Source organism: Petaurus breviceps, unplaced genomic scaffold (genome assembly GCF_028583685.1).
Source record: "Petaurus breviceps papuanus isolate PSGF00001 unplaced genomic scaffold, PetGlider_PUasm1.0 181, whole genome shotgun sequence".
Classification (NCBI taxonomy): Eukaryota; Metazoa; Chordata; class Mammalia; order Diprotodontia; family Petauridae; genus Petaurus; species Petaurus breviceps.
The window spans coordinates 27,560,381-27,573,835 of NW_027185784.1; the positions used below are offsets into that span (position 1 = coordinate 27,560,381).

Sequence of the window (13,455 nt, forward strand, 5' to 3'; positions counted from 1 at the left end):
TGTATGTATATATATACATACACACATACATACATATTTGTGTCTAATGATAGCCATTTCTAGGGCAAGGGGGAAGAAAGAAAAAAAAGAAAGTTATACAATAACTTTATTATATATTTAAAAGAAACGGCAAGTTGTACATAATAGATTTGCATGTACAATCATCTTTTTTATATTCTACTGTATTATAGAAATGCCTCTTTTATTTCTTAAGTTGAAAACAAAAGAAATTTTAAAAAGCAGCTGGACTAGCCCACATATATAGAGAGTAGGTCTGCCCTGTAGGAAAAAGAATTTTGAAGACATTGAGGGACCCTCAAGATATCTGAAATAGGAAAGTTCAAATATTTGGGAAAATTAAAAGAATGTATTATTTTTTAAAAAGCAATTAAGCAATTGCCAATAAATAGCATCTCATATGTCTACTTTCCTATCTTTATAAAATAATCTCTCCACATATTGAGGGTATTCTTGATGAAGTTATGAGAAGAAAAGTGAGCTTTCATAAATGTTTTATAAGCGGGTCCCATCTTAACTATCACATAATTGGCATAAAGTCAAAATACTATAAAAGTTCACTGTACAGAAAAGTAGTACAGCGAATAGAGCACTGCATCTGGTGTCAGTGAGACCTGGGCTTCAAGTCCAGCATCAAATACTTACTAGCTGTGTGACCCTAGACAAGTCACTTAACTTCTACTTCAATTTCCTTAATCATAAAATGGGGGGTCATAATAGTACCAATCTCAGGATTTTGTGAGAATGAAATGGAATAATATCTGTAAATTATTTAGCACAGTACCTGGCATTTTTAATTATTGCATGCTCCCTTGTAATCTCTTTAGTATTTAAAAAATAATTTGATTCTGTCAAGTAAAATATCATCTTAAAGTCTCTCTGCTAAAAAGGAATCTTCCATGCTTATATAAAAATAGTGCAAGTTTCCATGAAAGATGTAATAACAATACTAATTTCATTTAGTGCTCTGATTATTCAAGAGAAGCATAAAACAAAGAGACGTATGTTCACCAAAGGTGTTTGCCATTATCATGGAGGAGGACAAATACAAAGCCCAGGCCAAGAATATATTCACTAGAGACATTGAGGACTTTCCTATAGATAATGACAGCTGCATTATGATGTTCCTGTTTATAGATGACATCACAATTAATAGCATTAAACTCTGAAATATTGCAGAACTTCCTAATTGGCAATGCCATTCATTCCAAAGAGCTCAGTCTAATGCCACGCAGTAAAAACCAAGTGGATATGGGTTTGCCAGGCTTTTAAATGGACATCCTATGGAGCTGATCTAGCAATACCATACACACCATAGATATATATATAAGCATATATGCATACATATACACATACACATACATATGCATATATATATACACAGATGTGTAAATTAGTCAACCTGGAAGATGAAGTAGATCAAGATTTGAACAGAAGGAAAACAAACTAGATTGCTTAAGCAAATTGTGTGGTGCTTTTAATGCCTAAGATTCTCAATAAAACAGAGATTTAACACAATATTCTGTAATATTATACAGCTACGATTCCTGGAATATTGTGGTCTTTGAGAAATTAAAGCTACAGGTTAGCCAGAATGCAATGAAGGGGTACAATGTGGATGTGAGCAGGCTGAAAAATTTTACCAACCAGAAACAGCACAAGAACAGTGCTCTAATGTGAAGGTGTGGCCCCTACCACTTCAAAGTACAGCCCAAAGCAGATTAAAATGTAACTGGGAAATATTTAACAATATAAATAAAAATACAATTAACAATTGTTACCATTAACAACAAAAAATACAAGGAATAAAAATACATTGAGAATATTACATTTTAAAACAAAGTCAATATGCAGCCTGAAAGGTTCCAAAAATATGGTTTAGTGGCCTCTTTTCCATTTGTGTTTGACACTACTGCTCTAAAGAATAACATTGTAGATATTATTGTACCATAAGAAATGACAAAGCAGGTAGTTTCAGAGGAAACTGAGAAGATATCCATGAACTGATGCAAAGTGAAGTGAGAAGAACTAGGAGAACAATTTATACAAAGATAACAACATTATAGAGAAAAACATCTTTGAAAGATTTTAGGGGTGGCTAGGTGGTGCAGTGAGTAAGAGTGCCAGCCCCAGAGTAGGGAGGACCCGGGATCAGTTCCAGCCTCAGATATTTAACACCCACACAAAAAAACTGGCCATGTAACCTTGGGCAAGTTACTTAACCCCAATTGCTTAATTATTCTATCATCACAATTGTTATTCTCTAGAATATGTGTTTATTTCTAAAAGAGATTGCTAAGTGGCATAGTGGATAGAGAACTAGGCCTGGAGTCAGGAGTTCAAATTTAGCCTCAGACCCTAAGTCATTTAATGTCTGTCTGACTCTGTTTCCTCAACTATAAAATGCAGATTATAACTCTTACAGACTTTTGTAAGGATCAAATACTATAATATTTGTAAAAACCCTTAGCATAGTGCCTGGAACATAGTAGGTGCTTAAAAATGCATATTTTCTCCCTCCCACAAGTTGCAATTGCTTACATACACACACACACCACACACACACACACACACACACACACACACATACCACTATACATGTTATGTTTTATTTCTGGTTTTTATAAAGTATTCCTAAGAATATGCCCCTTTCTGATGGCCTCCAAAGAATAAAACATAGGGTTCTCCATGGCCAATCATGCTGATAATAAGAGAAACGATCAAGGCAAATGGAAATATTGTCACAGAGCCTTTTACTGCATATAGCTAAGTAAACTGGCATTTTACTTTGTTGCTTCTATTCATTGTTTCATCCCACCATACTTTCCTGAAGAAATCGGATTCTAAAATAGCAGCATCTAAGGAACGGGCAATCCAGAAATTCTTGCGTATGGGCATAAAAATTATATAGAACCAGAATTTCTCACCAGAGAAAGAAAATAAACAAAGTTCAGGGCAACTAAGTCAATGATTTGACCTGACTTCTTAAGTCAAGGAAGGTAATTTAAAGAGCCAGTAAACCTAGGCTGAAGAAGGATTCTTCAGAGCCACCAAAGACTGATCAAGGTAAATTGGGCTACGTGGGACACAAAGAAAACTTTAGCATATTAGCTATTCCACCAGACATGGAGTTGGAAGGACTAATGTGGATTCTGGGGATAGAAATAAACTATTATATAAATTCCTCTCAAGTTCTTCATAACACCCCGCTGAAGGCCCAAACATAATGTGTCTGTGACAAATGGAGACAGGACCAGTAACCAAATCCTGTAGTCATTTGCATTCCCAACCTCTCAACTTGTGGTCATGTGACAAGCAAATTTAGAAAAATTGGGAATGATCATTATCTGAGTTCAATAAGCAATAGGTACCTTGAGCATCTGTCAGCCAGAGGATTATGGAGCAAATGTGAATTGGAGCCTCAATCTGAGAGTGGAGTCAAGAACACCAAAAAAAGAAGAAATGGCAAGAGTAACTACTGATTACACAGATGATGATATACATCAACCTTTCCTTTTGATCACCTTAATAGTCCCAGGAATTGAGTGCATCACTGGCTTTATTGGGAATGGTTTCATTGTGACCACAAATGCCGTTGAGTGGTTCCGAAGCAAAACCCTCTCCACTAGTGATTCTATTTTGACAGTTCTGAGCTGTTCGAGGATCTTGCTGCAGTTTTGGATGATGATGGAAAATACTTACAGTTTATTATTCCGACTTTCTTATAGTCAAAATACAGTGTATAAAACTTTCAAAGTCATCTTCATGTTCCTGACCTATTCCAATCTCTGGTTTGCTGCTTGGCTCAGTGTTTTCTATTGTGTCAAGATTGCCAACTTCACCCATCCCCTGTTCCTCCGGCTAAGGTGGAGAATCGCTGGATTGATGCCCTGGCTCCTCTGTCTATCAGTCTTCATTTCTTTTTTCTGCAGTCTTCCCCTTACCAAGGATATCTACAATGTTTATATTAACACTTCCATCCAAGCCTCCTCCTCCAATACCAGAGAAAAGAAATACTTTACAGAGACCAATGTGGTTAACTTAGCTATTATCTACAACCTGACTATTTTCATTCCTCTAATTATGTTCATCTGTGCAGCTACACTATTGATCATCTCTCTCAAGAGACACACACTACAAATGAAGAGTAATGCTCAAGGTATCAGAAATCCCAGCATGGAAGCTCACTTGGGGGCAATCAAAGCCATTAGTTTCTTCCTCCTCCTCTACATTTTCAATTTTGTGGCCTTGATGCTCTATATGGCCAATGTCCTTAATACTAATAGTTTTGGAAGTGTTTTGTGCAGAATTATCATGGCGGCCTACCCTGCTGGTCACTCAATTTTGCTGATCTTTGGCAATCCCAAATTAAGGAGGACCTGGAAGAAGCTTCAGAACAATGTTAAAGTCAACCTAAAAGTTTGGAAGTAGTAAATGGTACCTAGAGAAACTGACAGGGTCCTGATCCAACAACCCTGGCCTTTTCCTCATACAGTCTTCAGTGACTCCTATTGCCTTTAGGACAAAATACTCATATCTCTGCTTAGCATTTAAACTTCTGCAAAGTCTGTCTTCAACTTACCTTCCCAATTTTATCTCACACTACTCCCCTCTATACATGTCATATTCCAACCAAATTGGCCTACTTTCTATCCTGAGAATTAGATATTCCATCTCCTACCTACATGCCTTTGCCCTGCTTGTCCCCATTCTTGCAATACACTCCCTATTCACCTCTATGTCTTAAAATTCTGTTTCCTCCCAAGATTAGGCAAAGTTGCACCTCCTTTAGGAAGTTTTGGTGATATCACTAGTTATAAGTACTTTATTCCTCCTCAAATAATATTTTATTTACATAGATGTTTCCCCAATAGAATCTAATCTCTTTGAGGTCAGGGACAAGTTTTTATTTTAGTCTCTTGAATGTCTCCTGTCTAGCTTAGTGTCTTGTACATAGTAGGTACTTAATAAAAGGTTTTTGAATTGAATTGCATTCCCCACCCCCATCTCCAAAGTAATCTCTAGCTATCTAAGAGTCAGGGCATAGAACATTAGACTTTTTTTGTAAATCATAATTATGGATAAAAATTGTTGAGATGTCACTGAACCTATAAGCATAAAGTACCTTCTTACATAAAAAAAAGTTGACCTATAAAATTAAACTCCACCCCTAAACCTTTAAGCAAATACCTCAAAAGGGACTTTTTTTTAATACTTTATGATCTCAAAAAAATAAAGAAACTTAATCAAACCTTTGTATTCCACATTACCACCACCAGGCCCTCCACACTACCCCAAACCACCCCCCCAACACACACACACACACATACACAAACACAATGTATAAGCTACATAGACAATGCTTAACTGTAGTGAAGGTACCAGGAAAATAAAACATTTATGGAGCTTTTTTTGCTTCAAATACTTTTTGATAAAATTACTATTTATTGGGATCACATTTAATCTTAGTATAGTTATGTCAGGGAAATGTAATCTCTGGTTCTCCCAAGGTGGAAAGGTTTTATGTATGGGTCATGGACCATGTGCTTTTTATCCAAAGACTAACCTGGCTGAGTCTGGAGAGGCTTATTTCTGGGTTGTCTACAGTAGCAAAATTTTCTGCCACAATACTAGAGGAATAGCTATTGAGTTGCTGCAATCTGTGACTGTAAAAAGAATGTCTACCACCACAATGAAAGTCCCGGAAGTCTCTTACGTAAGTGCCTGTAGTACAAAGAGACAGACTGTTTAGATTTTTTTCAATCCTAAGAAAACAACCAATGTTTCTCTAAATGCTGACACACCAAAAAGGGCTAACCTATGTTTTAAAATGGTTTTCTCCTTTCAATTCCTAGCTACATTGTCCCTACCATAAGCTTGTCCCTCAGCATCCCAGCTGACGCATTGTGACCTAGTAGATAGAGGGTTGGACTTAGAATCAGGAAAACTGGCATTCTTCTCCTGCCTCTAATATTATCTGCCTGACCCAGGGTTAATTACTTAACATCTCTAGACCTCAGTTTCCTCATCTATGAAAAAAGTATCAGTTCTTTCTGGTTTTAAGTCTATGATCCCATGAGCTCTCCCTCTCAAACTTTCTTAGGCCACTTTGTCGGGAACTCTCCTTATTGCTATCACATTCCAACTCATATCATATTAATTTGTACACATACTTATCAGCATCTCCATTAGACACCTTAAGTCCTTAATGGCACAGACTACATTAATCTTTCCTCTTTGCATCTCTAATCCCTAGCATTGTGCTTTGTACGTAATAAGCACATCATAAATATTTGCTGAACTGAGTTGAATTAAATATGTGTATCCTTACTTAAATGGGGTTTCAAAACCACCTCAGAGTAACAAAGAACATGGTTCCAACTCTACCAAACCATTGATTTGAATCGTTCCAGCAAAGGAGAATAAATAAGATGTCTAGCATTCTGATTCAAAAACAAAAAAAAAAATTCTACAAAAACTTGGATCTATTAGAAAACATTGGCAGGATATGTTATATAAAATTGTAAAAACTCTGTCCTACAGTTGCCACCATATTTAATCCTTTTCAATTTACCTCTCCATCTCTTTATCTAAAGTACCCTTGGGAAGGCAGGGGGAATATCACAGAGAGAGAGAAACAGGACTTAGAGGTCTCCTGTTCTGAAGCAAACTGACTTCTGGCAGAGCTGGCAGTAGGAGCACCTAGGTGGGATAGTGAATAAAGCACTGGACTTGGAATCAAATGACTTATCTTCCTGAGTTCAAATCTGGCCTCAGAAACTCCATCTGTGTGACCTTGGGCAAGTCACCCTGTTTGCCTCAGATTCCTCATCTGCAAAACAAGCTGGAAAAGGAAATTACACTCCAGCATCTTTGCCAAGAAAATCCCAAATGGGTTCACAAAGAGTCAGATGCAACTCAAATGACTGAACAACAGCAACAAAGAACTGGTAATTGCAAATGAAGATCTAAACTGGAACCCCTTGGGAGTCTGGGACAAGAAGTTAAAACTTGGAGCTGTCCCAGAAAATCTGGAATACCATGTCTCCCAAGCCCTTAGCCTACAAAGGATGGGGTGAGTGATCTCTGGCTCTGGAAGGATACAGTTGATCTAAGGAGCAGTTTCTGATCAACTCAGCCAACTTTCTGAGGAGCAAAGGGATCTTGAATTTACAAAGGGTTTCAATTCCAAACTTCCCTATTTCTGTTGAGGGCATTCTTTTAGTCACACAAGTCCACAGCCTCCTCAGTTCTTCCTTCTTTCCCTCTCCACATCCAGCTGTCAAGTGTTCCTCTGCAACACCCTTGCATCTTCCCCTTTTCCCACATTCACACAGCATATATATTAGCTAAATCTTTATAACCACTTGTCAGGACTATTGCAATAGTCTCCTAATTGATCTTCCTAAATAATAATAATGAGTACTAATTAGCATTTATATAGTACTTGCTATGTTCTGTACTAAGCACTTTTTTACAAAATATTATCTCATCTTATTTTTTATTTAGTATTCCATTTTCCTCCAATTACATATAAAAACAATTTTAACATTCATTTTTTTTTATTTTGAGTTCCAAATTCTCCCTCTCTCTCCTTCTCCTCCCTCACTAAGAAGGCAAGAAATTTTATATAAATTATACATGTGCAGTTATGCAAAATATATTTCCATATTAGTCATGTTATGAAAGAAAATACAGTCCAAAAAAGACAAATAAAGTTTTAAAAAAGTATGCTTCAATCAGCACTCAGACTCCATAATTTCTTTCTCTGGAGGTGCATAGCATTTTTAATCTTAAGTCCTTCAGAACTGTCTCGGATCAATGTATTGCTGAGAATAGTTTAATCATTCACAGTTGATAATTGTACAATATTACTGCTACTTTGCATAATGTTTTCCTGGTTCAGCTCATTTCACTTTACATCTGTTCATGTAAGTCTTTCCAGGTCTTTCTGAGAGCATCTTGCTCATCATATCTTATTGTACCATAGTATTCCATCACAATCATATATCATAACTTGTTCAACCATTCCCCAATTGATAGGTATCTCCTTTAATTTCCAATTCTTTGCTACCACCAAAAAAAGCTGCTATAAAAATATTTTGTATACATATAGGTCCTTTTCCCTTTTTATCTCTTTGGGATACAGACCTGGTAGTGCTATTGCTGAGTCAAAAGATATGTATGGTTTTATAACCCTTTGGGAATAGCTCCAAATTGCTCTCCAGAATGATAGAATCAGTTCATAATTCCACCAATAATGCATTAGTGTCTCAATTTTCCCACATCCCCTTTGACATTTGTCATTTTCCTTTTCTGTCATATTAACCAAACTGATAGGTATGAGGGGTGGTACCTCAGAGATATTTTAATTTGCATTTCTCTAATCAATAGAGGTTTAGGGAATTTTTTCATATGACTATAGATAACTTTGATTACTTTGTCTGAAAATTTTCTTTTCATATCCTTGACTGTTTATCAATTGCGGAATGGTCCTTATTTTTATAACTATAATCCAATTCTATATGCTTTTGAGAAATGAGGCCTCTATCAGTGAAACTTGCTGTAAAAGTTTTTTCACAGTTGTGATTACCAACTCTGTATTCACCTACACTTTATTTTCTCCCCATTTATCCTACTCTTTCTCTCCTTTTACCCTCTCCTTCCTCAAAAGTATTGTGCTTTTGACTACCACCTCCCTCAATTTGCCTTTCCTTCTATCAGCACCATCCCCCATTCTCTTATCCTCTTCCTCTCCTACTTTCCTGTAGGGTAAGATAGATTTCTATCCCCAAATGAATGTGTATGTTACTTCCTCTTTGAGTCAATTCCTGATAAGAGTCAGGTTCAAGACTCTTCCTCAACTCCCTCATCTTAGCTTCCACTGTAAAAGCTCTTCCACACCTCTTAAATGTGATATATTACCCCATTCTACCTTTCCCTTTCCCCTTCTCCCAATGCACTCCTCTTTCTCACCCCTTAATTTTATTTTTTGGATATCATTCCATCATATTCAACTCACACCCAAGTCCTCTTTCTATGTTATACTCCTTCTAACTGGCCTACTAATGAGAAAATTCTTAGGAGTTACAAGTATCAGCTTCCCATGTAGGAATATAAACAGTTTAACCTTATTGAATCTCTTGTGTTTTCTCTGTCCTGTTTACCTTTTTATTCTTCTCTTCAGTCTTCTCTTTGAATGCCAAATTTTCTATTTAGCTCTGGTCTTTTCATCAGGAAAATTTGAAAATCCTCAATTTCATCAAAGGTCCATTCTTTCCCTTAATGGATAATACTCAGTTTTGCTAGGCAGGTGATTCTTGGTTGTAATTATAGCTCCTTCACCCTCCTGAATATCACCTTCCAAGCCCTCTGATCCTGTAATGTAGAAGCAGATAAATCTTGTGTTCTTCTGACTGTGGTTCTACAATATTTAAATTGTCTCTTTCTGGCTGCATGCAATTTTTTCTCCTCAACTTGGGTGCTCTGAAATTTGGATATAATACTCCAGGGAGTTTTTATTTTAGAATCTCTTTCAGGAGATGATCAGAGGGTTCTCTCTGTTTGGAATTTATTTAGTATTGTATTTTCCCCAGTTACATGTAAAAACAATTTCTAACATTCATTTTTAAAACTTTGAGTTCCAAATTCTCTGCCTTCCTCTCTCTCTCCACCTCCCCTCATTGTGAAGGCAAAAAGCTTGATAGAGGTTATACATATGTAATCACACAAAACATATCCATAATAATCATGTTGTGAAAGAAAACATAGAAAAATGAAAAAACTCAAGAAAAATAAAGAGTTTAAAAGAAAAGTATGTTTCGATCTGTATTCAAACACCATCGATTCTTTCTCTGGGGATGGATAGCATTTTTGATCATAAATCCTTCAGAGTTTGTCTTGGATCATTGTATTGCTGAGAACTAAGCTGTCCACAGCTGATTATCTTACAATAATGCTGTCACTCGGTACATAGTACGTTTTACTTTTGTACAGATAGGTCATTTCCTTTTTGGTTTTCTTTTTTTTTTTTTAATCTCTTTTGGGACACAGATGTAACAGTAGTATTGCTAAATCAAAAGCTATGTATAGTTTCATAGTCCTTTGGGCATAGCTCTAAATTGCTCTGTAGAATGGTTGAATCAGTTCACAGCTCCACCAGCAGTGCATTAATTAGACTGTGAGCTCCTTAAAAGCAGAAATTGTCTTTTATTTTTCTTTGTGTTCCCAGCATTTAGCACAGTTCCTGGCAGGTGCTGAGTAAGTACTTAATGAAGGTCTAATAACTGACTATATTATACATCAATGGATCCATAATCTCACTGAACTGAGATTTTTGATATTTCTTCCAATAATACAGGACATAATACATCCAGTGGAGGAACAACAGAGGCATCATCCAACACCTAGGCAAAGACCTAACAGAAAGCAGGATTCAGCAATGAGTAGCCCCAAAGAACATAACACAATGGCATCACCAAAAGTTACTTTCAACCTTGCAGCATGAGCATATAAGTTTTCCCTCCATCTCTGAGCCCTTGACATACATGTTCCCTATGTGTATACCTCCCTAGGTAGCCCCTATGTGTATTCATTCTTCCAATGCTGTCCATAGTTCTACAAATATACCTTTAGTTTTATGGGGTGAATTTTCCACTGTTACTTTTCTTACTATGTTATTTAATTAAATGAATTTGCCTTTAATTTATATTGTCCTCTAGCTTACTAGTGAAATTAAACACACCTAAGGGGGCTTATAAGCTATGATTTGATTGGATACAAACCCATAGAGGTATATTGACTGTGCATACCTTTTCTGGGAGTCTCATTACAAGAGGAGTGTCTCAGATACCATAATCATATCTCAAGCACAACAAGCAAAGTCCACCAAAAATCTCAAACACTAAATGTTCCTTGCATTTTATAAAGAAATTCCCTTTTGAAAAAAATTTTTTTTACCAGACTGGTTACATAATATGGTTTTCTTTAGTTATCTAGTTTTGTCACGAAAAATGGAAACTACTGGTAAACATATACTATATAATATACTTTAAAGGTCACATGCTGCTGAAATTGCACATGAGAATTTTCAGATGGATACTTACACTATAATAATTGTCCATACAGAATGACAAAAGAATGTGAAGGACTCAGTAACATAAGTAGAAAAAATAATACTAGGAATTTTTCAGGGAAGTGACTACAGCATCTCAGAATTTATTATAAGAAAGGAAAGAAACTTTGGTATATTCTAACCCTAGATTTGAGAGTATTACTTTTCAGTAGAATCAAAGAGAGAATAACTATTCCATGAATTAAAGGCACACAAGGAAAGTCAGCCCATGAGGGACATGAATGAAATTCTGAAGACACAATTATAAATTATTCTAATGAGGAAAAATGTCAAAAGATATGGCTATGGATGCACAGGGAACTCATCAACTACGGTAGAGGCAAGATCACTCCACTTAGATGAGTAGGGAGTCAGCAAGAACAATCCTGGTAAGATGGCAGAACATGTACCATAACATCCTCAACAAAGATTGTGAATTTGCTGCTAAAGAAGAAAGCACATGGGGCGGTTAGGTGGCACAGTGAATAGAGCACCGGCCCTGGAGTCAGGAGGACCTGAGTTCAAATCCAGCCTCAGACAATTAACACATACACATACCTAAAACTAGCTGTGTGACCTTGGGTGAGTCACTTAACCCCAAATGCCCTTCAAAAAAAGGCAAAAAAAAAAGAAGCTAGGGAGGATGTGGGCAAATTGGAACACTAATGCATTGCTGGTGGAGTTGTGAACTGATCCAACCTTTCTGGAGAGCAATCTGGAATTATGCTATAAACAATTTCATACCCTTTGACCCAGCAATACCACTCCTAGGGTTATATCCCAAAGAAATCATAGAAGTAGGAGATAGACCCATATGTATGATAGATATGATAGATCCAAAAATATTTATTGCAGCTCTTTTTGTGGTAGCAAAGAATTGGAAATTAAGGGGGGGCACATCAATTGGGGAATGGCTGAACAAGTTGTGGTATATGCATGTTATGGAATACTATTGTGCTATAAGAAACGAGGAGCAGATGGACTTCATATTTACCTGGAGAGGCTTATATGAACTGATGCTGAGTGAGAAGAGTAGAGCCAGGAGAAATTTGCACACAATTACAGACACAACATATGTGTGATGACCAACTTTGATAGACTGGACTCTTCTCAGCAATGCAGTGATGTAAGTCAATCCCAAAAGACTCATAATGGAGAGAGATGTCTACATTCAGAGAAATAACTAGAAAGAACTGAGTTTATATCCAGATTGAAGCAAAATACCTGATCTTCTTCCTTTTCTTGTTTGGTTTTATGTCCTCTTTATCATTTTTCATTCCATCTGATACAATCCATCTTTATAACCTGACTGATGTCTAATGTGCAAGTATTTACAGATCCTATACTTGACTGTATGCTGCCAAGGGGGAGAGAGGGGAGGGAGGGGGACAAAATGTGAAACTCAAGGAATTGTGGAATTGAATCTTGTAAACTAAAAGTAAACAAGCAAATTAATAAAAATTATCTAAAGACAAAAAAAAAAAGAAGAAAGCACAAGTGAGATCTATGGCCCCTGTTAAGCTCCCATATCCAGTCTACCAGATGCCTTTCCTAATATTACCTCTCTCCTCCACCAAAGAGCTTCACCATCATAAGAGTGCAAGATCTGGGCACCCTTCTCTTGAGTGAGAAAACCAGGAATCAGCTCAGCAAGTAAAGAGAAACAGCACTGGAGTGTACTTGACCACAGCCCTCGCCAACATTTACTTCCCGAAGTCTAATAAATGTTATCACATGTGGGAGCAACATGAGCCAGAAACCAAGACCAATAGACAATGGGAACAGCTACATGGTGCTGTGGATAGAGCACTGGGCCTCAAGTCAGGGAGACCTGAGTTCAAATCCAGCCTCAGACATTTAATAACTGTGCAGTCACTTAATCCTATTTGCCTCAGTTCCTCATCTGTAAAATTAGCTGGGGGGGTGGGGAGAGAGGGGAAAAAAGAAATGTACATGATAATTTTCTCATATATTTGAAAGGAATAGTAAGTTGTACATAGTGGATTTGCAGTTTCGTGTGCAATCATCTTTTTTATTGTACTATGTTATGGAAATGCTTGTTTTCTTCTACAAATTAAAAAAAAATTAAAGACCAACATAGATAAAGATAAAAGACTAACATTAGCCCTCCAATCAAGGAAATCACATTCTGAGGGAAGAGGAGCAAGGTGGAACATAAATAAGCAAGATACAAGGTGGATTATGATGTGGACAGAAGAGAGATATGGAAAAGGTGATCTAAGATTTATGGAGGAAAAGATTGTTCTCTCTCTCTTCCTCTCTCTCTCTCTCTCTCTCTCTCTCTCTCTCTCTCTCTCTCTCTC

General features: G+C 36.7%; 1 protein-coding gene across 1 annotated transcript; it reads left to right on the plus strand.

Moving 5' to 3' along the window:
* The first annotated feature begins 3,480 nt into the window (after positions 1-3,480).
* On the plus strand, positions 3,481-4,449 carry LOC138160405 (taste receptor type 2 member 40-like). Its single transcript, XM_069087007.1, has one exon. It carries the CDS (start codon positions 3,481-3,483, stop codon positions 4,447-4,449), a length of 969 nt encoding a protein of 322 aa, XP_068943108.1.
* Positions 4,450-13,455: the final 9,006 nt, after the last annotated feature.

What these genes read in the sequence shown, in the direction of transcription:
- LOC138160405 (XM_069087007.1), top strand. Translation starts at nt 3,481, where the DNA reads ATGGCAAGAGTAACTACTGATTACACAGATGATGATATACATCAACCT.